Genomic DNA, 23,139 nt, shown 5'->3' on the forward strand with positions numbered 1-23,139 from the left:
GTTAAATTTAAAAAAAAAAATTAAAAAATTGCTCGCTGCCGGCGCGTTCTTCACGACGGGGGCGCTTAGCTTCAGCTGCGACTCCACGCAGATCTTCGTGAGCTGCAGGGGAGGAGCAACGAGTACGGCATAGGGGTGTGGGAAAACCACATCGGGAAGCAATCAAATTTCTACTATGAGACCCCCGGCTGGTCCGTCGGCGACTCCGACAGGCTCCAGTGGCTCCCCAACAGCAACCTCCTCTTCGTCGCCACTCTCTACCCGAGGACGGAGAATTGCTACATCACCATGCTGGATTTCAGGGAGAACAGGGTCGTCTGGTCCTGGTCGGACATCAGGGCATCGGTGACGGTCGATGAGAAGCTCATGCTCAATGCCATCGTCATGGAGGAGGACAATTCTATCTGCGTCTTGAACCAGTACGACGATCTACGGGTTCATGGATCTTAGGAGCAATCTCGGTAGCATGAGGTGGAGCACGAGGAGCAGGCTGCTCAAGGTGGGCAACGCCGACGAGAGGTGCTACCCCAAGTTGGCCGCCCATGGAGGCCAGCTCTTCTCCTCCACCAACGACAGCATCTCTGTGTTTTGTGGGTCGGATTGGGTCTTGACGTCTCGGCTCCAGCGAAGCCACGACGGCTCCATATACGACTTCTCCATAGATGGGGATCGACTCTTTGTAGAGGAAGGGCGGGGCTTCTGGCATCCTGAGAAGCGCCTCAAGTGGGGATGGTTTAAATCGAACGGGGGGAGGGAAAAACAAAGGGAGGAAAATTTTTGAACGCGGGGAGGGAAAATTTTGTGCCTCGGGTGGGACAAAAATTAGCGACGGAATTAGCGAGAGAGATATTGCCATCGCTAATTTTGCAAATATTTCAAACCTTAGCGACAAATAGTTTTAGCTTGCTAATCCGTCGCAAATTAGCGATGAAAAAAATCCGTCGCAAATTTTCGTCGCTAAGTAGCATTTTTCTTGTAGTGATTTGTCCTTGATTTTTTGCAGTTTACTGAGTTTTAAAATTTTCTTGCAAAGCAAAAAAGAATAAAGGTTCACCTGTATATTGTATGTCTTCATTTTAACTACTAGAATTGTATGTACCTACATCCAATACAGTGGTAGATTTAAAACATATAAATCTGTAGTTTTGTAAATATAGGCATCCTATAACTGTAATCTTAAAAGTTTTAAGACTTAATTTAAACTCGAAATTTCCACATTTTCAATGTTCACAAGGCATCTGATTTTAGATCAAGAGCATGGTTTCATATATGACATCCATCAGTAAGACTTCATTTTATAAGTTGCAAACAAACCTATACACCTTGGCTGGACTTGAACCAGAGACATTGCCAGTGAAGTAAATTATAGCACCTATGATACAAACAAGTGCAACATTACTTAATCTCTGTTTGCATCCTTTCTTTGATTTAGGTATGCTAATATGTTCTAGTTTATGTAGCCATAAGAGTAGTAGTGCTATTTTGTGTATGAGAATCAAAATGATAAACTCTTTTCTTGACCTCTTCACAGGTTTCTTGAGAAACAACCAAATTCTGAACCTTCTCTTTTTGTTTTATTTTCTTTTGATTTTTCACCACCATGAGAAAATCTTTACAAAGGATGGTTCCCTGAACAAAAAGCAACAACTTGCTTTATTTTTTAAGAATCAAGTATTATGATTTTCTTTGCGTAGAAGTCTAACAAGAGTTCGATGATGCCTATTCTAAAAAAATGTCCTTTATTTGTTACTTCCAGTTGGGCAGGGGTGGGGGGTTGCGCTTAAGGGTTTTACCAATTAGAGGTCAGCTAATGTGTGACAGGTGATTGAGGGGGGCAGGGTTTAGATTTCCTTTGGCCTAGCCAAAAAAAAAAAACCTTTATAATCCTCTCTATATGTTTTGTCTAATCTGCTCTGGAGAATATTATCTTGGATAAAACATCTCCAACTTGTTTTGAATATTTATAACCTTAGAGTCATGCTTCTCTAGGCAACCGAGACATTTTTCAAAGGGAAAAAAGTGCCAATTCTCCCTACATTTTATCAGCACATCAATGGTCACAAGACTGTTTCAAAATTTTCACCATTCAAATTTGTACTGGCTAAGGCTTAATCTTAGGAATCATTAGGAGAATTAAAGGGCTTTAATTGGAACCCTAGAGGTCATTGAACTCTTTAACACCATCATTGATTTTCAACTGTTTCCATTGAATGTTTCCTGAACCTCAATTTATAGATGTGATCGGTCTAGGTTTTTGTTTTTTGTTTTTTTGAGCTGAACTCGAGTCTTTTTTTAGTGGGGAACATGTGTAGGTTTGCGTGTGCAAATCAATGGTCAAGACTCAACAATGTACCATTGGAAAAAAAAAAAAAAAGGAAAACAACAACAATTTTATATCAAAACATTTATAGATACAAAGTATGTTTCTTACTGAACAAGCTATGGCAACTCCCTGCAGGGTAAGCCCACCAAGTTTTATGCTGCCAGGACATCAACCGTAAGTACGGCAGGCAGAGCAACGCGACTAGGTCTCTGATCCTGGGGTGGTTTATCCGTGTAAATAAATAAATAAAAAAACTATGATAAACACATGCATTGGTTCTGTTTGAATAAGTATTACCTGTAGCCATGGGCTTCGACTATACCCTCGAGGATACCAGATATAGCATTGTATGTCCAAAACCTACCCTCGCTAACTTGGCTCCAACTCCCTAGGTCAAGATCAAAGAATGACGTTCACCTCACAATGAGCCTCATGGAACCCTGACCGCGTGTGAATAAAGGTGTAGGAGAGTGGATCAGGTCAAGGGTACTGGCAAGGAAGGGTCCCTCTGATGTTCATCCGTGTGATGAATGGCATCAGACACACCCATGTTCGGTACCCGTTTCAAGCCACCCCTTGTTGATGTCTTAGATGTTGATCATCCACAGCATCAACAGCTCCGAAAAATTTTGTGGTATCCATGTAGAACACAAGCGAAGCAGTCCTGGTGCCCCTGACATGATCCGCTCTCAACGTATAGATGGGCTGCCGCTGCCATGTGCGTAGCAGCGTCACCCATTCTGCTACTTGATCTGTCTTAACACCTGAAAGTCATGATCAACCTAAAAGCTGAATACTAACTAAAGGGAAAAGAAAAAGAAAAAGAAAAAGAAACTAAAACAAACTAGAGGAGGAGCAGCACCCAGCTTACATGGGATCAATGATGATGCGTGTTGGGCTAAGACTGTTTCTTCTCAACTTTATTTGTTTTCTCTCTCTTTTCATTTTTTTATAGCTTTCACCATCAAACTGCCTAAGCATTATAAGATATTAGAGAGAGAGAGAGACTGTCTATTTTTAAAGGGTTAATAGTAGTTTCCTTTTAGATGGATATGTATCTCAATGGAAAGAGAGACGCGTAAGACGAGACGAAGAAGCGGAGCCGTGTTTGTGTGGGGGGTAGAAGACACGCTGATTGTCTTGGGCAGAGCTGACTTGGTGGACGACCTCCGCCGGCTGACCTTTCTTTGAAACAACGGAACCAACGAAATCCCCTTCTATTTTCAAACTCTTTTGGGGCCCCGAGAGAGAGAGATTCCAAATTTTTTCCTTCTGACCAACCAACCACAATCCCAACTCTCTCTCTCTCTCTCTCTCTCTCTCTCTCTCTCTCTCTCTCATAATCCCCCTTTTGTTTGTCTTTGTTGGTTGGGTGTTTACACCAATCCATCGACGATCAGGATCTTTATTGTATGCTTTGTTTTCGATCATCCCGCTTTCCAACTCAAACATTCAGGCCACCTAATCTTAAGTTTTCTAATCCCATTTTTCCTCCAAGCCGTATTTTGATAATCAAATTCGTTCACCATCACCCTTGTCCGCATTTTCTTGATTCTTTTTCACGCTTTTCTAATCGACCCTTCTTTAAATTTCCCAACCCATCTCTCTCTCTCTCTCTCTCTCTCTCTCTCTCTCTCCTCTTCGAAAATGTTACTGATGGATATGTAGTCGTGGTGGTTGTTGATTTCTGGCCGATTGAAAACCCCTCGATCGGCAGATTTTATCGACATGACCGGATGAAAATCCATGGGAATCGTGAAGGACAGGGTCAGGCTCAATGTTGGGGGGAAGATCTTCGAGACGACGACGACGACGCTGGCGAACGCCGGCCGGAATTCGTTGTTTGGCGCTATGCTTGATGACGATTGGAACCCTAGAGGAGCCGCCACCGCCGCCAGCAGCAGCCGCAGCGGCTCGGACGAATACTTCATCGACCGGAACCCGGCGTGCTTCTCGGTTCTGCTGGACCTGCTGCGCACTGGCGAGCTCCACATCCCGGCGAACATGCCGGATCAGCTCCTCTACAGGGAGGCCCTGTTCTATGGGCTGCTGGATCACGTCCGCGCCGCCAGGTGGGGCGCCTTCGACGGCAACCGCGTGAAGCTGGCGGCGTCCGTGAGCGGCCGGGCACCGGGCGACGGCACCGCCATCCGCGGAGGCCCCGACGGTGGTTGCGTGGTGGCTCACGGCAGCATGGTCCACGCCTACGACTGGACGCTGGAGCAGCTCCCCTCTCTCAACCTGAACTACCAGAGGATCAACGATATGGGGTTCGTGGACGCCCGCCGGGTGGTCGTCTGCGCCTGCGAGCGGATCGACAGGGGCGACGGCGGCATAGGCATGTTCAATTCGTCGACGGGGGAGCTCCTCTTCAAGTTCCAGGTCTGCCACGAGAACCAGCCGAAGAGCTTCACGGCGGGGGCGCTCAGCTTCAGCTGCGACTACGCGCGGATCTTCGCGAGCTGCAGGGGGAGGAGCAACGAGTACGGCATAGGGGTGTGGGACGGCCACACCGGGAAGCAATCGGATTTCTACTACGAGACCCCCGGCTGGTCCATCGGCGACTCCGGCAGGCTCCAGTGGCTCCCCAACAGCAGCCTCCTCTTCGTCGCCACCCTCTACCCGAGGACGGAGAATTGCTACATCACCATGCTGGATTTCAGGGAGAAGAGGGCCGTCTGGTCCTGGTCGGACGTCGGGCCGCCGGTGACGGTCGACGAGAAGCTTGTGCTCGACGCCATCGTCATGGAGGACGGCAATTCTGTCTGCGTCGTGAACCAGTACGACGATCTGGGGTTCATGGATCTGAGGAGCAATCTCGGTAGCGTGAGGTGGAGCACGAGGAGCAGGCTGCTCAAGGTGGGCAGCGCCGACGAGAGGTGCTACCCCAAGCTGGCCGCCCACGGAGGCCAGCTCTTCTCCTCCACCAACGACAGCATCTCTGTGTTTTGTGGATCGGATTGGGTCTTGACGTCTCGGCTCCGGCGAAGCCACGGCGGCTCCATCTGCGACTTCTCCATAGGTGGGGATCGACTCTTTGTTCTTCACAATGAAGAGGACGTGTTCGACGTGTGGGAGACTCCTCCTTTGAGAGCTCTATCATGACCACACCCGACTCCCCATCGCTTCTTTCAGCAATTCATATTATGGTCCTCATGTCTCTCTTGTAATTAACCTTTTCTTGGTACCTCTCATGCTTTGTATGCAGAAACATGTCCCACAGTTTTTTTTTTCTTATTGCTACCCTGCCGAAACCAGCAGGTACAACTAATTGTTTACATATGAGGTTGAGTTTGGATCGAGGAAATTGATCACCTGGCTGATTATTGTTTTCTGGAGGGCTTCTCTGTCATCTTTAGCTTCTTGATTTTCTCTATTGTTGTTTTCTTCCGCTTCATAGTTTGTCAAAGGAGCTGGTTCAACGTAGAAGGGAGTCATTAACACAATGCCACAAACAAAAATAACTGGTACCGTCTAATATTTCCAACTGACTAGACCTTTTTTTTTTATGGAGGTCGTTGCAGTGGAATCTATTTTTCTTTTTCGGGTAAGGAAGCATAGGATAGGGCAGACAGTCTAAATCAACTAAAATGGAAAACTGTGACTATTTCAAATTATTTGGGACATTACCCCCCCCCCCCCCCCTCTCTCGTTTGGCAAACACTTGTGTTGGTGAAGTGTTGTGGATGGGCAGAGGTGGTTTTGCATCTACGACAAATGGGTTTCAAATCGCACCAACTTAGCTGGTGAATGTTCCACGTGACACATCTATTATTTCTATCTACTTGCCTTCCTACTTGGGGTTATAATCATGAATTAGTTTAAACCATGGAATAGATTTCACAAGGGAGGCGCTCTAAAGTGGATAACTTTGCGGTGAATTTCAAGCTAGAACTTCCTTATTACTATTAGCAGTTTCAAAAATCTGCTAGCAGTGTTTACAAAACCTTGCGTTGGGACGATGCAAGTTTGAATCCCAATGGTATGGTTGTATAACTGGTAGGGGTCTGCCAAACCCCAGCTTTCTCTGTCAAGAGAGAGAGAGAGAGAGAGAGAGAACTTAAGACATTTCGACCTAAGCAAATTCAAATGATTTCAAATAATTCCAATAACAATGTCTAATAAAAATCAGGCATGAACTTTCTCAAGAATGTTATGGGTCGGGAGTCCTCGGGAGCAACATCGTCAAACGGAACATAATTATGCTCTTGATTGTAAATGTGGCACGTTGTCATTATTGTCTTCATTAGACGCCAGTTCCACGTGGCTTCGTTCATATACTATTCATCAAGGACCAAAAGAAAAACTTCAGAAAAGAATGCAAAACACATAATGGAGAAATAAAGGCCAAAACAAGTTTTGAGAATGTATTGTTCTATCAGCTTGAAATGTACCTTGCCCCAATTTTCTTTAAGGGATTGGTGAGCAGACCGCAGATTATAGCTTGGTATCCTTGGAGAAATATGATGTGGGATGTGGACATTGATATCATGACAGAGAATCTCTATCCTGCGCATAAATGGTTGAGGAAGACACAAGAAACACTTCAAAAAATTGTATTAGTCCATTCTATGGTCAAGTTCCTTCGCATGTGAGAGCACACATATTAACATACAAGAGCATGTACAGATATTTTGGTGATTATGCACTCATGTCCATCTGTTTTTTCCATAGTCATCAGCATTTACGCCACTTCTGATTGGTTCTATAAAATTAAAGACAACTGGCTCATATTCAATATCATATTTTTATTAGCTAAATATTTTATCATATTTAATTCTTCACTATAGAGAAGGAAAAAAAAAGAGCAAGACGATTATTAGCAAGAAATGTACATAAAAAGGAGCCTCTATTCATTTATTATGTCTACAATGAAATAAAAAAATTAACTGATAATTCTCATAAAACTGTTGATTCATGTCAGTGCATCTTTCTCCTTGAGAGTGCATGAACCTAGGGATTCAGTGTCTTTTCTCCCTTTCCAAGGAAATGCATCATAGAACTCAGTTATGCATCATACATTAGCATTGCAGAAAAAAGACTTCCATCACCATGCAAATGCTAGCCAAGAACATGGCAATTCACTGAGCTTACTCCAGATGAAAACTTCCTTGGTAACAGGCCAGATACTCATAAGAATTTTTTCAGACAATAGGCCAGATGTTTTCCAAATTAGTCAGATAAGCTTTTTGCTTGAGAACCAGAAACACCATGTAGCAAAAATCTTAACCAAACATACAGAAACAAAATTGGATCCATATAAAAACCAATAATTTTAGAACATGTGATAACATGCAAGGATGAACTTATGAGATAATGTGTGTGTGTGTGTGAGAGAGAGAGATGAATGAATCAAAATGTGGGAATTTGTAGCATGTGGCCAAAATCTTATTGGCAATAGGGACAAAATGCTAGGTGTGGTGTTTTAACAGTTTACCCTTATATAGAAGCGTAATATATGAACCCATTAGCATATTACATGTATCACAGAAGCACTGAACAGTGACTACCTGTTGCCTCCATTAAAGTATACGCAAGAAAGAACTACAGATAGATTATGTTTCAATAATCCACCCTTGGAAAGATATGAGTGCCTCGACAAAACAATTACTGATTTGCAACTTGATGTTCATTACCAATAAATTATAGCAAATCACAACCTTAAATCTTCTCTAGAATGAACGGTTGAGAAGTCTTGATATGTTTAGGTATACCATCTTGAATGAATTGAAGGAGATGAAAGTAGAACTCACATAATAGTAATCAGTAGATCTATTCCCTCCCAACACTTCTTAGCCTTTCATGGAACAGTCACTGATGAATACCAAGATAAATATGGTACCTAGAAATGAACTTTTCATGCATGAGACCCTAGTACAGTCTACATTTCCTCAAACAAACTGTAGGCTTAGTAAATTAAGTGAATTTCACATCAATAACTGTTACGAACCCTTTCCTGCTCTGGGTACAGCCAACCAGATCCGCCCCAGTTAGGACCTGCCAAGCTGAAGTCCCGCTCATTTGGGACTGCGGAGGCAGAGTTTCTCTTTATCCCAAGACTTCCAGAGAAACCCGTCCAGCCTAGAATCCTAACCAGGCTGGGACTATGGTGGGACGCTCCCCTAGAGTCCTTTCTAGGGTGGGAACTGTGTGTATTTTTATCTTTTTGCTATCTTATAAATCTATATATAGATGTATCCTGCTTAGTTTATTTTTAATAAAGTTTATTTAGAGATTTTTCTAAGCTTCGTTCTTGGATTGAATATTGATTTACTGAGAAAATGTATTTTTCCCTCTCCTCTTTTTCACGCCCATCATCGACACAGAGGGAACGCCTTTTCTCTCTCCCTTGTCGTCGACCCCCCATCCACCTCATGCTTCCCTCTGTAGCCGGTCAGGAGAGATGACTCTCACTCTTCCCTAACGTTGCACACCCCTTCTACTTATGGTGCATGCCTCTATCTGGGGTGGTGCCTCACGCCTAGCTCGTGGAAATCTATAGGACCATCTTTTGTGGGAGTTTGGGTCCTAACATTAACAGTGGAAAGATTATAACCATTCGTATTTTTATATTCTTTTATTTATTACTTGATATAATGTTGTCTATAATACTAAATAAATCTTTTTTTACAAAACAATGTCCAAGTTTACACACACAGGTGTATAAATAGTGTACAAAACCAGGCTGAGAGCTTGGTTGATGAGAAGTCTGTCATGAGAATGATGTGAATCCCGATGCACTCCAAAATGGATCACGAACCAACAAATACAATGTAGTTGAATACATATTCATCATAAAAATAACAATGAAACACAAGACTTAAAAAATAAACAATTTCATTAAGAATGAAACTCAAATAATACAAAAGAAATGCAAAATTATAAAGAGCCTCACTACAGTCACTCAATATATAAATATATATATATATATATACATACAAAAGAATACATCCATCTTAACAAAGTCACCCAACAAAGAACGGAAGAGAGGTAAATAAGCCTTGAAAATCAGCTCCAATCGCGACACACCTGGCATGTACTACTTAAGGCTAGTCATGCAGAAAAAATCAACCATAATGTGCCTATAAAGTTACGAACCAGAAAAGCACTGGACCAAATCTTTTTGAAAGTATGATTATTCTCTTCTTTCCCAACAGCCCACCAGGTTGTGAGGAGCCAACACCTCCAAACATAACTTCACCGTCTGCTGACCTTTAAAGTTTAAGGCTCCAATAGTAAGTTTCTGATTGTAATATCGCATATTTTCGTACTGAATCATTTTGAGATTTTTTTTCAAAAATTTGCCTAAGTATAGAAAAAAAAATCGGTAGATTCTCGATTTTAGGCCGGATGCTTTTGAGTCTGAGCTTAACCCAGGTCTCATTGTCAAGGCCTAAACGAGCCACTTAAAATGTGAGAAAGAGTTTTATTTCAACCTTTAAATTCAAGCGAAATTCAGGTTATTTTCAGACGAATTTTAGAGCTAAAATTTGAGTTATATATCGTCGGATGTGTCTCAAAATTCTAAGCACAAAGATATTTTACTTTTCTGAATTCGGGCTCCGGTTGGTCCAAAAATTGTGTTTTTTCGAAAAAGGAGCAGTTTGTCGGTTCGGATCCGAAATTGGATCGGACTGAATCTGATGGATTTGATCCAAATTAATATGGATCTAGACTCTATCCAAGACCCATATTAATTTGATATTGATCCAGCTCAAGACCCATTTGGATTTTTGAAGATGGATTTGGATCTTGGATCTAGATTTAAATCCAAATCCATGCCTAACGATTTTCCAACTTTAAATTCATTAGATAGCTTTAAATTGGAGTTATTTAATGTTAAGAAGTCTCCCAAGTTAATATGGCAACTTTTGGAAGCTTCTGAAAATTTATTTATTATTTAATATTTAATAATTAATTAATTTTATTTAGGTAGGCCTAGGAAGACTTGGATGGAGATGATAGGAAAGGATATGAATGCTTTGAACCTCACCGAGGACATGGCGTTGGATAGAAATGATTGGAGGAAAAGGATTCATGTGGAAGACCCAAAATGAATTTCTTTTTTGGTTTATATCGCTGACCCCAATTGTTTTGGGATGAAGGCGTAGTTGTTGTTGTTGTTGTTGTTGTAATTCCAAATTTTATTTTTATGATTGTTTAGGACTTTTTAATAGAGTCCTTATACATGCCTAAAAAGACTTAAGAAGGTTTGAGAAAAGACTTCTAAAAATTGAAAACTTTAAAAAAATCAACATAAGAGAGTTTTGAAATTTTTGGAAACTAGAGAGTGAGTCTCAAATTAAGGAAACTCTCTATCTCCAGCCCCATCTAGAAAGGGCTGGGGGGGTCACCCCCACACTTGGCCTATTTAAACCTCAAAAGAAAAAGGGAAAGGAAAGAAAAAGAAAAAGGGAAAAAGAAAGAGGAGAGAGGAAGGAGGAAGAAGAGGAAGAGGAAATCTATTTCTCCAGCCATCTATATTTTCCACCATTATTTTCTTATTCTTTTTCGATCTACGATCAAGGTACGGGTTTCTTCTCTTGAATCAAGTGAGAAATTGAATATAGATTGGATTCCCATGCAATATTTTGATGAAAATCTATGAAAAAAGAGAGTAAATATGGATGTTTACTCTAAAGTATATGGAAGAGGATTCATGGATCCTCTTCCATGGATGTAATTTTTTTTATCTTTTCAAAAATAAAATTCTGTACATGTTTATTTTTATGCTAAAACAGAATTTATTTGATGATAAAAATAGCTTGTTGTGTTTACATTATGATATTATCGATTTCCATGGATGATTCATGTTATGGACAGTTAGATGCATGTAAAAATGTGATGGAACAATATTGTATGCATGCAGTTTTCATTAAAAGTTTGTGTAATGGTGTTGTAGTTGAGAAATTTGAATATGCATGTGTTCTTGAATAGGCATATACATGCAATCTAAATGTTCATGTTATGTTTCTGAATATGCATGTGTTTTTTTTTATTTGTTTTGGGAGCATATGTAAAGATAACTATGTGTAAGTATGTGTATTTGAGCCATGATGCTGGTAAATGCATGTATGTACAGATCTACAGAGGTTTATGACATGTTATATTCAGCTAAAGCATTCATTGTCCATACATAGTTTCTCTCAAAAAAATTTATTTTTCTTTGTGACCCTGCAATCTGGCCGACAAACCAATCGACGGTGCTCGGTTGGCCAGGTCTAGCCAGACATGGCAGTGCCCTGACAGGCCTGCCAGGTTCGGCTGGACTGAGTCCTGTTGGCCTGGCAAGGCCTGCTGAGTTGCAGGGCCTAGCCGAATGGCTTGGCTGGCTGCACCCCAGCCGACTTTGTAGTCGGCTGGGTGTAGGCCCTTTGAAAAAAAAATCTGAAACCAAAGTTTTTAAATAAAATTTTGTGTGTGTGATAGGGAGGTGACCTGTTGCACCCAGCTGATTGGGATCAGCTGGGTTGAGGGTTGAGCCCTAGCCAACGGGGTCGGTTAGGCTCGGTCGGCCTACCTTAAAAGAAAATTTTAACACCCTTGTGTGTGTTCAAGTCTGGGTTTCAAAGTTCATAAAGTATGTAAATTTCCAGATTTGTTAAGTGTAGTTGTCTTAATTCTAACACATGCAAATGAATGAGATTTACACATGCTTTTACATACAAAACATGCTTGCTCTCGTTCTAAATAAGTTTGACTACCATATGCATACACAAAACTGTGTGTTTACAATATGTGCTTATGTGAGAGTGTGTTCTCATGTTTGCTTGATTCATGAATGAAAGCATGTATGTGGAATGATTACATAAATGCATGTACATGGATAGCGTGGACACATGCATATGAATGTTGTGGTTTGTGCCATGGTTTTAAAACCCGTGACTCGGAACTCGACTCGTGACTTGGCGGGTCAACTCGGTGTCTCGGACCGGGTTTTGTTAACTTTTGATTTTAAAAGAAAAACAATATATAATTTGTCTCAAACCATGTTTTTCAGTAAACATATAGTCTCCAAATGTCTGTAAGTGCAAAGAGCTATAGAGGTTTGCTTGAATTTGATATCTATACAAGCACTTTGACTAATTCATGACTTGAATTAGAGGATGTGGTCACCATGAGTTCAGTCTGCTACTACCTACCGTTCCTGAAATGGCCAATCATATATGCTAGCTTGTTTTAAAAGTTTCAATTCCCTCTCTAACAAATCCATAAATGTAAAATAGGGATATATGTGCATATTGAAAGTGTAATAACTATGAAAAATAGGGAGATTTGGGTCTTGGATCCCTTCACCGGATCCAAATGGAGTAGGCAATAGGGTACAAACTATATGGGTTGGGTCGAATCCCCGTGGACCCAAATGGATCCATTTAAGGATTTGCCCAAGTGGTGTCTTTTTGAACCCACATCATGGAGGAGCCAAGGGGTGGAGTGGGTTAATAATTTGTTATAGATCCGGATCCACGGTAAAATGGATCCGACATTGTAGGTTATCGGGTTTGGACCCGGACCCGTTTTGAGTTTTATTAAAACTCGAGTTTCAGAATCGTGCTTAGGGCACGATTCTTACTCAAGAAGTGGAAATGGCAAATCGGGGGAGGGGAGGGGTTACAGGAGGTAACCGACTCTCCTGGTCCATCGGAGATGGGGGATCGCCACGATAAAGGGGGGGGGGGGGGGGGGGGGGCTCGCGTTTCTCTCCTCTCAAATTCCTTCTCTCGTCTCTCGCCTCTCATCCCTCTTCTCTTGACGATTTCAGAGTCGGCAGCAAGAAGCACAGTGTTGGGGGGGGGGGGGGGGGGGGTACCTGAGCTCGGTCGTCAGCCTCGTTCTTCTTCGTCCGTCGCCGGAAAAGAAAAGGTAGGATTCTGCTCTGATATTGTAGGGTATCGATTGATTCGAGGTGAGGTCGGGTCGGCAAAGGGACACGTGATGGCTGTCCATATTTCAGGGTTTATTTTTACCCTGCTTGCCGGAAAAACCATCCCAAGGGCTGGAGATTTCCGACAAGGGTCGCGAGGGTCATGAGGAAAAAGGGGTATGGCTGGCCAAGCCCTAAATCTTCAAGTCTGAACGGTGGGGGTCATTTCTTTTACTGATTTGATTCATTCTCTGGAAAACATTGATTTTCTTGATCGTATATGCTTTTAATCAGATGGGTTTTCGGATTTGTTTCCTTCTCCTAAGCTTAATGGTTTCTTGATCATATATGATGTTGGTCAACTTGATTATTCTTGGTTAGATTGATTTCTTTTAACCTATTGCGTTGGATTCTAAATAATATGTGAAGCAGGGTGTCTTGAATCTGTCGGTTGATAATTTTTATTCAATCAGGACAGCCTAACATAGATTCCTTTAATTTCTTTAACTTCTTGAAATAACATGGGTTCTTGATGCCTCCGTCGGATTCCAAATTAACTAAAATCTGTATATGTTGTATCATATTCCATTTTGTTTTATAAGCCCAGAATTTCGTGGGTTGTTGTAGATTGTGATTTCTCTTTTGAAATAATGTATTATGAAAGGGAAACAATAGTAAACATACCTTCATTGAGGAACTATGTCTTGCTTGAACAGTCTTACGTATCTTATATTGGGTGATCCATACAGCATATCTCACATTATAAAGAACACGTTAAAATTGTATATCATTTCACACTGCATGCAAGGTTATTTTTAGGAGTAGTGGTTTCTGTTCATGTTTGATTTTCACTAGCGTTGTCAATGGTATATTATTGAAATTACCCATCAAAGGTCTTCCAAACACCCCACTACATCAAAGGTCTTCCAAACACCCCACTACAAGGTTTGGCCGAAAGAAAACACTGGCATATTATTGAAACAACTAGAACGTTTCTTATTTCAAATAATGTGTTCCCAAAAAAAATTGGGCCGAATGAGCTCTTACCATGGTGTATCTTATAAATAGGATGCCATCAAACTCTTTGCAAAATATTTCTCATATTAAAATACTTTTAAAAATATTCTGTATTTAAATAGATTAAGGGTTTTTTGATGTAAATGTTTTGTTCTCTTTGATAAGAATGACAAACTCTTACCCAAAGCTATTAAATGTGTTTTCTTGAGATATGCAGAAAACCAAAAGGGATATACGTGTTATGACGTAAAACATAACAAACTCTATGTTTCAAGGATTGTCACCTTTCTTGAAAATGAAAATGTTTTTGACTCAAGGAAGTCAAAGGAAGAAACCAATATCAATTTGATCCAATAAAAATTAATGGACCCTGTCATGCATCACGAAGCTTGGGTTATGGGATTTCATTTCTTTTGCATTTATTAAAATTCATAGATAATGGTTACATTACCTATGTTCGACCATGTCCTGCATTGGTTGTCAATTTTTTTGTTCCCCGTGCAATGCACGGGCTTTGTACCAGTGTACGTGTGCATGTGCGTGTGTGTATATATATATATATGGGGAAAAAATTGGTACCAATGAAGGTATGTAACTATTTATCTGGAAATCATAGGTGTAAGCAGTATCAACTCAATCTAACCACATAGATGTGTTCAACATGGTTTGTTTACTAAGGATCAAGCCTTGGATTGTGTTTTTCCTATGTAAAAACATGGTTTTTTGAGTTATGTAGTTTTGGCACATTGTAGACCGTTGATTTTATAATCCCTTTAAAAACCTGCTTTCTTGTCATAATCATGTGATTAAAAATACATTTCCTGTTAAACAAACCATGTAGATCACATTTGTAACATTTGATAAAAAAAATGAAGAAAAGATTGATTTCTAATCAATAGTTTTGTACCTTCATTAATATCAAATATTTACCCTATATATATATATATATATATGATGCTATTGAAGGCATGGAACTATTGAGTATGAATCACCTTTTCATATTTTTTAGGGTTTTTTTTGTAGATTGAACGATATGGATGTGATCTACAATGTTTGTTTAGTAGAAAATGAGTCTTGAATCATATGATTGTGACATGTAAGCGAGTTTTTTAAGGGTTTAAAAAATTAACGACCCATAATGCACTGAATGCCACAGACTCAAAAAATATTATTATAGATTGAAATAACACGATCCAAAGTTTGATCCTTAGCAAACAAGCCATGTTGAACACACACACACATATATATATGTGTGTGTGTGCGTGTGTGTGTGTGCGTGTGTGTGTGTGTGTGTGTGTGTGTGTGTGTGTGTGTGTGTGATCTCCTTGCAGGATGACAGGCATGATCATCGCTAAATTTTACCTGTACAGGAAACACAAAGGAACCTCCCAAATGCACATAATGTAGCAGCCCATCACAGTATTCAAAACCATGATATATCAGCTAGTGATAATAAAGAACAATTAACATGACAACAAAAGAAAAACAAGTGAAGTGGTTGACATAATACCAACATATTGGAGGCTAGTTTCAGGGAAAAAAAATAAGCACAACAGACGCTACTTTTTGTCCAAAAGGAAAAATATAGATCAATTACCAACGAGGGTAGTTGCAATGAACAGTTCCTCCAAGCTGGGCCTGAGCTGCATTCCACTCATCTGAAGTTTTAAAAGGTATATGAGGAGCTGTATGGTGAACCATCGTGAACGTGCTCATCTAAAAGTAAAGAGCAGATTAGATAAATATAAAATATAATATTTCATGTTCCAACTTAAAATAGCTGCAATTTTATTAGAGTAGATGGAATAGAAGTAATCTACTGACACTTTCATATCTAAAGATATGCATGAATCATCAAGAATTAACACAAAGAATGATGTAACTTCTGAAAGGATGCCATACCCAAAAGTGGTAACCAAGCCATGGCATCAACCAGAACTTGATCCATCCTGTAACCCCAGAGGCCCATAAAACTAATGGCCATCCAATCACCATGAACGAGAAGACACAGGCCAAACTTAACTTCACCCTGTTAAGCTCACTGGGTCTGAACTTCTTTAAATCAAAGTGACACACTAACCTGGTAAGATCATCAAGATGCTCAAAGAAACAATAGCATGTGGTTTTTCTTTCACTTACTAAGCAGTAGCAAAAACGTATGATGTTCAGAGCATTGTCCAGAAAAAAATAAATTCAAAGGTTTGGTACCAGTGAGCAATAGACATCCACGGACGTAATGGACCAAATCCTACTACGATTGACTTGCGTAAGATCTTAGAAGATTCTAACTTCTCTTTCCAAACAGGGTTCCATGCAGTATCTTCATATAACCTGGGGGAGAAAAAAATTAAATTGTTTGGGATGAAGATGGAAAACTAAACCAGATCAATTTGACCAGTAAGCACATGCATATTTCAAAGCATGACTTGACAAAAGTAAAGGACATGCTGATGAAAGCAAGGAAACAGTTCTGATAATTAAAGGTTTGTAACTGATATGATCGATTGATTGTTATTAGAGAAGTTGAGCATGCAAGTCAAAGCCAAAGAGGATCAAGCAATTATATGCCTCACAGGAAAAGGCATTGTTGTTCCCAAGGTACCGACACATGTGGAACGGCATCTTGACACAAATAATGGTTATACCTCACAAAATATTTATCATAACTTGGTGTCCTTTTCAATGAAGCCTTAATACTCAGGACCATAGTTATCAAAAATGTGCCTCAAGGCGCAAATAGCGCCTCGCCTTGAGGCGCATGTAAATAGCGCAACAAAGAAAAAAAAGAAAAAAAAAGGAAAAAAAGAAAGGAAAAGAAAGAAAGAAAAGAAAAGAAAGGAAGGAAAAAAGAAAGAAAAAGAAAGAGAGAGAGATAGAGAGAAAGAAAGAAAACTATTTATATTTGCAATTTTCTCTGGAAGAAGAAAATATGTCAATTTCACTATTTATTTGCAATTTTCTGTTTCTTATTGATTGTTACTTTATCAATAAAGCATTTCTATTATTTATTTGTATTTGTAGATATTTTTAAAGGTTTTTTTAAAGTTAAAAAATATCTGAGGCTTACGCCCCTACGCCTCGCTTCAGTTTTTGGTGGGAGCGATATGCTACACCACAACGCTTTTCACAACAATGCTCAGGACAAAATTAACAATTTTTCCTTCTCCGCATATAGGATAGTAAGAAATTTAAGAGGGTTTTCACTTTTTGCACCTCAACATGTCAAGTTTGTAGTAATACTGAAAAACCTTGGAGCATTTGAAATAGCCTTTCAATTTCTGGCCTTTCATTTCCTTTTTTCTAATACTGCATTTTGTAAGATTTTCCATTCTTCTAAATGCCTAGTACCAAATTTTGGCAAAAACTTGCCGAGTAGGAAGAAAAAAATGTGGTTTTGAACATAAATAATGTAAATAGGCAACTGCTACATAGTTTTATTAGAGTTGAAAAGGAAAATCAAACCAATTACGTAACAGCATAAGCCAAACCGTTGTTTAATTTTCTTGCAAATGAATGAGAATACAGAAAAGAGATTCAAGTAAAGACATTCCAAGTGGAGTACAAAGCTCCAAGGGCTCAAACCACATATTTGGAACACAAATACGGGTTACAAAACCAAAATATAAATGCATACACTAGCTGCAGATGGCTTGCTTAGAGGGTTTGTAGAATCTTGTTGCAAGTGATTCCTCCAACCATTGTACAAGAAACATGACAAATAAAGGCATAACTTTTCTCTCTTCAACTTGCATAATTGTTACTCATTATGGATGGAATGAGATTGGGCAGTAATTGTTTTATGACTCATCCAAGAGTTGCCTAGTACAAAACTAGGAGTTGAATGTGGTAAATCACTGTACCTTTGTCACGACACATACATGAAGAAATTAAAGAAACTTGATGGAAAGATGAAAACTATGTCGAAGAGCTAAACTGCACTGTAATATAACACCCCAATTTTACCTAATTATAAGCCTCAATTATACTGTAATAATCAATCAATGTCTTTATCTATTAAAGTGCTTATAAAGGGTGACCATAAATCAATAAAAAATTCAACTAAATTATGAAAAATTCTCTCCTAGTCAACAGAGTAATCATATATCAAGATATATTTTATAAATTTTAAAATCAAAAAATGCCTAAGCCTTGGAGATGTGCAATCTTGGGCTGATTTATAAAATTCTAAAATGTGTACTAAAACCATCGAGATTATTTACATGTAGTATCTTAAGTAAATAAAGAATAAAAATAAAATAAATATAGTATAGATATAAATGGCATTATATGTAAATAAATTGTGAGACCAAGGACGAAAAGTAATTTTGCATTATTAATAAAATAATGTTAATCAACTAGGCCCTCTCCCTTGCCATGTAACCCCCTCTATAAATACCTCTAAGGGAGGGGAGAAAGAAAGAGGAGAGAAGAGAATAGAGAGGGCTAGGGAGAAATAGTTTTGATGATTAAGATTGAGTTGGTCGTAAATTATTTTCTTGTAAGTAATTAGTCATAGTTTTTTATTTTTAGGGCTAGGTTTTCTTAAATTAGTTTCATAAGAATAATAATTAGTTTGAATAATTATAACTAAGTTTATCATAAGTAAATTTCTCGTTAGTATTTGACTTTAGTTAGAGTTTATTGAATTTAAGTAACTTGTGTTTTGAATGCTTTATGACAAGTTGGATACCAAAGAGGGCGAGAAGGATATTTATAGGCTTGCAAAGATGAGAGATAGGAAATCGAGGGATTTGGGTATGGTTAGATGTATCAAAGATGAAACGCAAAGGGTTTTAGTCAAAGATGAGGAGATTAAGGAGAGATGGAAAGATTATTTTGATAAGCTATTTAATGAAAGTCATGCTCAAGATCTTGGAGACTTGTCCATTCCTTTTCAGGAGATGAATCGTGACTTCATGCGCAAGATTCAAAAGAAAAAAATTGCAGAGGCTTTGAAGAAAATGAAATCAAGGACAGTTGGCCCAGATGGTATACCTATCGAGGCTTGGAAATGCTTGGGAGAGAAAGGTTTAGAATGGTTGACAAATCTTTTTAACAAGATTTTGCGGACAAATAAGATGCCTAATGAGTGGAGAAAGAGTGCTTTGGTGCCTCTATATAAGAATAAGGGTGATATACAAGATTGCACAAACTATCGTGGTATAAAACTCATGAGTCATACTATGAAACTTTGGGAGAGGGTGATTAAGTCTAGGTTGAGGAAGGTTGTCATGATATCGGAGAATCAATTTGGTTTTATGCCTGGAAGATCAACTATGGAAGCTATACATCTTCTTAGACAACTTATTGAGAGAAATAGAGAGAGGAACAAAGATTTGCATATGGTTTTTATTGATTTGGAGAAGGCATATGATAGAGTACCTAGGGACATTCTCTGGTGGACAATGATGAAGAAAGGTGTTTCTCTTAAGTACATTAGGATAATTAAGGATATGTATGAAGGAGTAGTAACCAAAGTCCGCACTTCTGGAGGGGCGACAACCAATTTTCCTATAACGGTTGGGTTACATCAAGGATCTGCTTTAAGCCCTTTCCTATTTGCTATAGTGATGGATGAGCTTACGAGATCAATTCAAGAAAATGTGTCGTGGTGTATGTTGTTTGCTGATGATATTGTTTTGATTGATGAGTCTAGAGCTGGGGTTAATGCTAAGTTAGAATTATGGAGACAGACATTGGAAGCACGAGGTTTTAAGTTGAGTAAGAGTAAGACAGAATACATGGAATGTTGGTTTAGTAAGCAACGAAGTAGTGATGGGAGTGTAGTGAAGCTTGGTGAGCAAGAAATACCGGTGGATGATTGTTTCAAATATTTGGGATCTATCATTCAAAAGTATGGAGAAATTGATGGAGATGTAAATCATAGGATAAAGGTTGGGTGGATGAAATGGAAAAGTGCAACTGGAGTATTGTGCGATCGTAGAATGCCATTGCGGTTGAAGGGAAAGTTTTATAGGACGACTATTAGGCCCGCTTTACTATATGGTACAGAATGTTGGGCTGCCAAGAGACATCATATTCAAAAAATGAGTGTAGCTGAGATGCGTATGCTGAGATGGATGTGTGGAAATACAATAAAAGATAAGATTAGGAACGAGGAGATACGTACGAAGGTAGGTGTTTGCACCCATTGAAAATAAGATGAGAGAGAATCGTTTACGGTGGTTTGGACATATTCGGCGAAGGCCTAATGATGCTACAGTTAGAAGGATGGAGAAATGGGAAAATATATTAGTTAAAAGAGGTCGGGGTAGGCCTAGGAAGACATGGATGGAGGTGATAGAAAAGGATATGAATGCTTTGAACCTCACCGAGGACATGGCATTGGATAGAAATGATTGGAGGAGAAGGATTCATGTGGAAGACCCAGAATGATTTTCTTTTTTGGTTCATATCGCCGACCCCAATTGTTTTGGGATGAAGGCGTAGTTGTTGTTGTTGTTGTTGCATTTTGAATGCTTTGAATGCTTAAAACATAATCTTCTCCTTAAATAGGTAATTGGTAAGCAAATCTAGTAAGGTAAATAATTGATCACAACTTCCATGTCTATTTGATTATTTTCTCAATTTTCCAAATTTTTATAACTTGTGAAGTTTCTTTGATAACCTCTTTGTAGATTAAATTGATTTTCCAAATTGTTTTCAATTGTATGCACATGTTATTTAGTTTTGATTTTATCTTCTTGAATTCATTAAAAATTGTGTTTAGAAATTTTGATTTAACAATGAAAATCAAGTGAAAACTTATTTCAAAAGAATTGTAATGCATGTTTCTGAAAAAAAATTGCCTTCATTGAGCTAAAATACCTATATTCTTAAAGTATGTACGCTCACAATATGCAAGTGGCCTGTTGGTAGATGGTATATGTTAAGATGTGCATCTAATATATATATATATATATATATATATATATATAAACCGAAATACCCCTGATGGGTATTTCATTTATTTTACCTTGTAATAGAAGTCAACCGATTAGGGGCTGACTTGATAATTGTTATTTTTTGTATTTTTGTTTTTTTGATACAATCGATTGGGACAGCTCCAACTTGTTGTTTATGCTGCTCCCTATCTCTCTTGTTATAAAGAGGGATTTAAGCCCTTGTAAATGTAATGAGATATTGGGGAAATATAAAAAGTGCATACAAGCACTTACAACAATGAATAAAAGAGACAATATCACAAGTCCACAAAGGGACAATACAAGCACAAGCCTTTAAGAAGGCAACAATATAAAAAGCCTCTTATTGAGAAGAGAGAAAGCTCTCAAGAATGAAAATACACAAGGGATTCACCCCTATTTATACAAGAGGGAGAGGAGGAAAAAGGAGGGCCAAAGGGCCTCAAAAAAAGAGCCAAAAGGGGGCTCCTATGGAGTCGTTGGGAGCCCCCAACGGTCACATTTGTGACCGTTGGGGGCTCCAACGACTCTATGGTTGGAGCCCCTCTTTGATTCTAAAAAATACAAAAATAAAAACAAAAAAATAAAGAAAGAAATTTACAATTAAACAAAATAGTTGTTTTCTAAAACAACTATGTAAAATTACAAAAATACCCCTATCGGGTATTGATGTAATATATATATTTATATATACATATATATATATATACGTGTATATATATATATATGAGGTACATTTTAACACCCCCCTCAAACTTTACGGGGAAAAGACGGAAAGTTGGCCAAGAAGAAACATGAAGCGGGGAGCTGGAAGAGCTTTAGTGAAGAAGTCCGCCAACTGATATTCTGAAGTGACATATGGTAGAGCAATAGTTCCTCGTAAGAATTCGTCACGAACATAGTGGCAGTCCATTTCGATATGCTTTGTACGCTCATGGAAGGTATGAGTGCTCGCAATAAAGATGGCACTCTTGTTGTCGCAACATAATTTTGAGGCTTCGGTAATATCAACCCCCATGTCTTTAAGTAGACTGCGAAGCCATACAAGTTCCATTGTCGTGGTTGTCATAGCCTGATACTCAGCTTCAGTGGATGATAGTGAAACTTTCTGCTGCTTCTTGCATCGCCAGGCAATCAAAGAGTCCCCTAAAAAAACACAAAAAACAGTAGTTGAGACTCAATCATTGGGATTACCTCCCCAAACGGCATCAGTATAAGCAAGAAGATTTAAGGAAGAAAAGGAGGATAGAAAAAGCCCTTTATTGATGGTATTCTGAATGTAGCGGATGATTCGGAGAACAGCACTCATATGCACAGTGGTAGGAGCATGCTGAAATTGGCTAACAGAGTGAACCGCATGGGAGATATCTGGTCTAATGATGGTTAAATAGGTAAGAGACCCAATGAGTTGTCTGTAAGGCGTGGGATCTTCCAGAAGAACCTCATCCTTCAACCGTAATTTGCCATTAATAACCTCGGGAGTTTCTACTTTCTTGTCATCAGAAATCTCAGACTTAGAACAGATATCTGCAGCAAACTTCATCTGTGACAAAATATATCCTCGAGAAGAATATGCAACTTCAATTCCAAGAAAATATCTAAGAAAACCTAAATCAGACATATCAAAATTATTTTTTAACATATTTTTAACATCAATAATACTATTTTGATCATTTTCAGTGATAATCATGTCATCAACATAAAGTAACAATATTACAATACTCGTACCTGCATTTTTAACAAAAAGAGCAGTGTCAGTATAACAAGAATGAAATCCTAACTTTATCATGATATCACTGAAACGATCATATCAAGCCTTAGGAGCTTGTTTAAGACCATATAATGCCTTTAAAAGCCGAAGTGTTTGACCTTGCTTAATATTAATTCCGGGAGGCGGATCCATGTAAACTTCTTCACTTAAACTTCCATTTAAAAAAGCATTTTTTACGTCAAGTTGATAAATAGGCCATTTTTTGGTTGATGCGACAGCTATTAAGGTGCTGACACTGGTC

The 23,139-nt window shown here is 39.0% G+C and overlaps 2 protein-coding genes across 2 annotated transcripts in view; one reads left to right on the forward strand and one right to left on the reverse strand.

Annotated features, from left to right (window-relative positions):
- Positions 1 to 3,273: 3,273 nt before the first annotated feature.
- LOC149835459 (BTB/POZ domain-containing protein At2g24240-like) lies at positions 3,274 to 5,671 on the forward strand. The gene has a single exon (XM_090010538.1). It carries the CDS (start codon positions 4,070 to 4,072, stop codon positions 5,426 to 5,428), a length of 1,359 nt encoding a protein of 452 aa, XP_089866664.1. The 5' UTR covers positions 3,274 to 4,069; the 3' UTR covers positions 5,429 to 5,671.
- A 720-nt stretch (positions 5,672 to 6,391) lies between these two features.
- The window catches only part of LOC149835460 (omega-6 fatty acid desaturase, chloroplastic-like), a 55,072-nt gene continuing 38,324 nt past the window's right edge, over positions 6,392 to 23,139 (reverse strand). Inside the window, exons 6-10 of the mRNA XM_090008533.1 lie at positions 16,413 to 16,535; positions 16,107 to 16,284; positions 15,802 to 15,920; positions 6,718 to 6,832; positions 6,392 to 6,603 (exon numbers count right to left, since the gene is read on the reverse strand). Of these exons, the coding sequence (XP_089864659.1) occupies positions 6,442 to 6,603; positions 6,718 to 6,832; positions 15,802 to 15,920; positions 16,107 to 16,284; positions 16,413 to 16,535 (697 nt within the window). The 3' untranslated portion in view covers positions 6,392 to 6,441. The remainder of the gene's footprint in view (positions 6,604 to 6,717; positions 6,833 to 15,801; positions 15,921 to 16,106; positions 16,285 to 16,412; positions 16,536 to 23,139) is intronic.

Source organism: Nuphar pumila, chromosome 6 (assembly GCF_984573655.1).
Source record: "Nuphar pumila chromosome 6, dmNupPumi1.hap1.1, whole genome shotgun sequence".
Classification (NCBI taxonomy): domain Eukaryota; kingdom Viridiplantae; phylum Streptophyta; class Magnoliopsida; order Nymphaeales; family Nymphaeaceae; genus Nuphar; species Nuphar pumila.

What these genes read in the sequence shown, in the direction of transcription:
- LOC149835459 (XM_090010538.1), top strand. Translation starts at nt 4,070, where the DNA reads ATGGGAATCGTGAAGGACAGGGTCAGGCTCAATGTTGGGGGGAAGATC.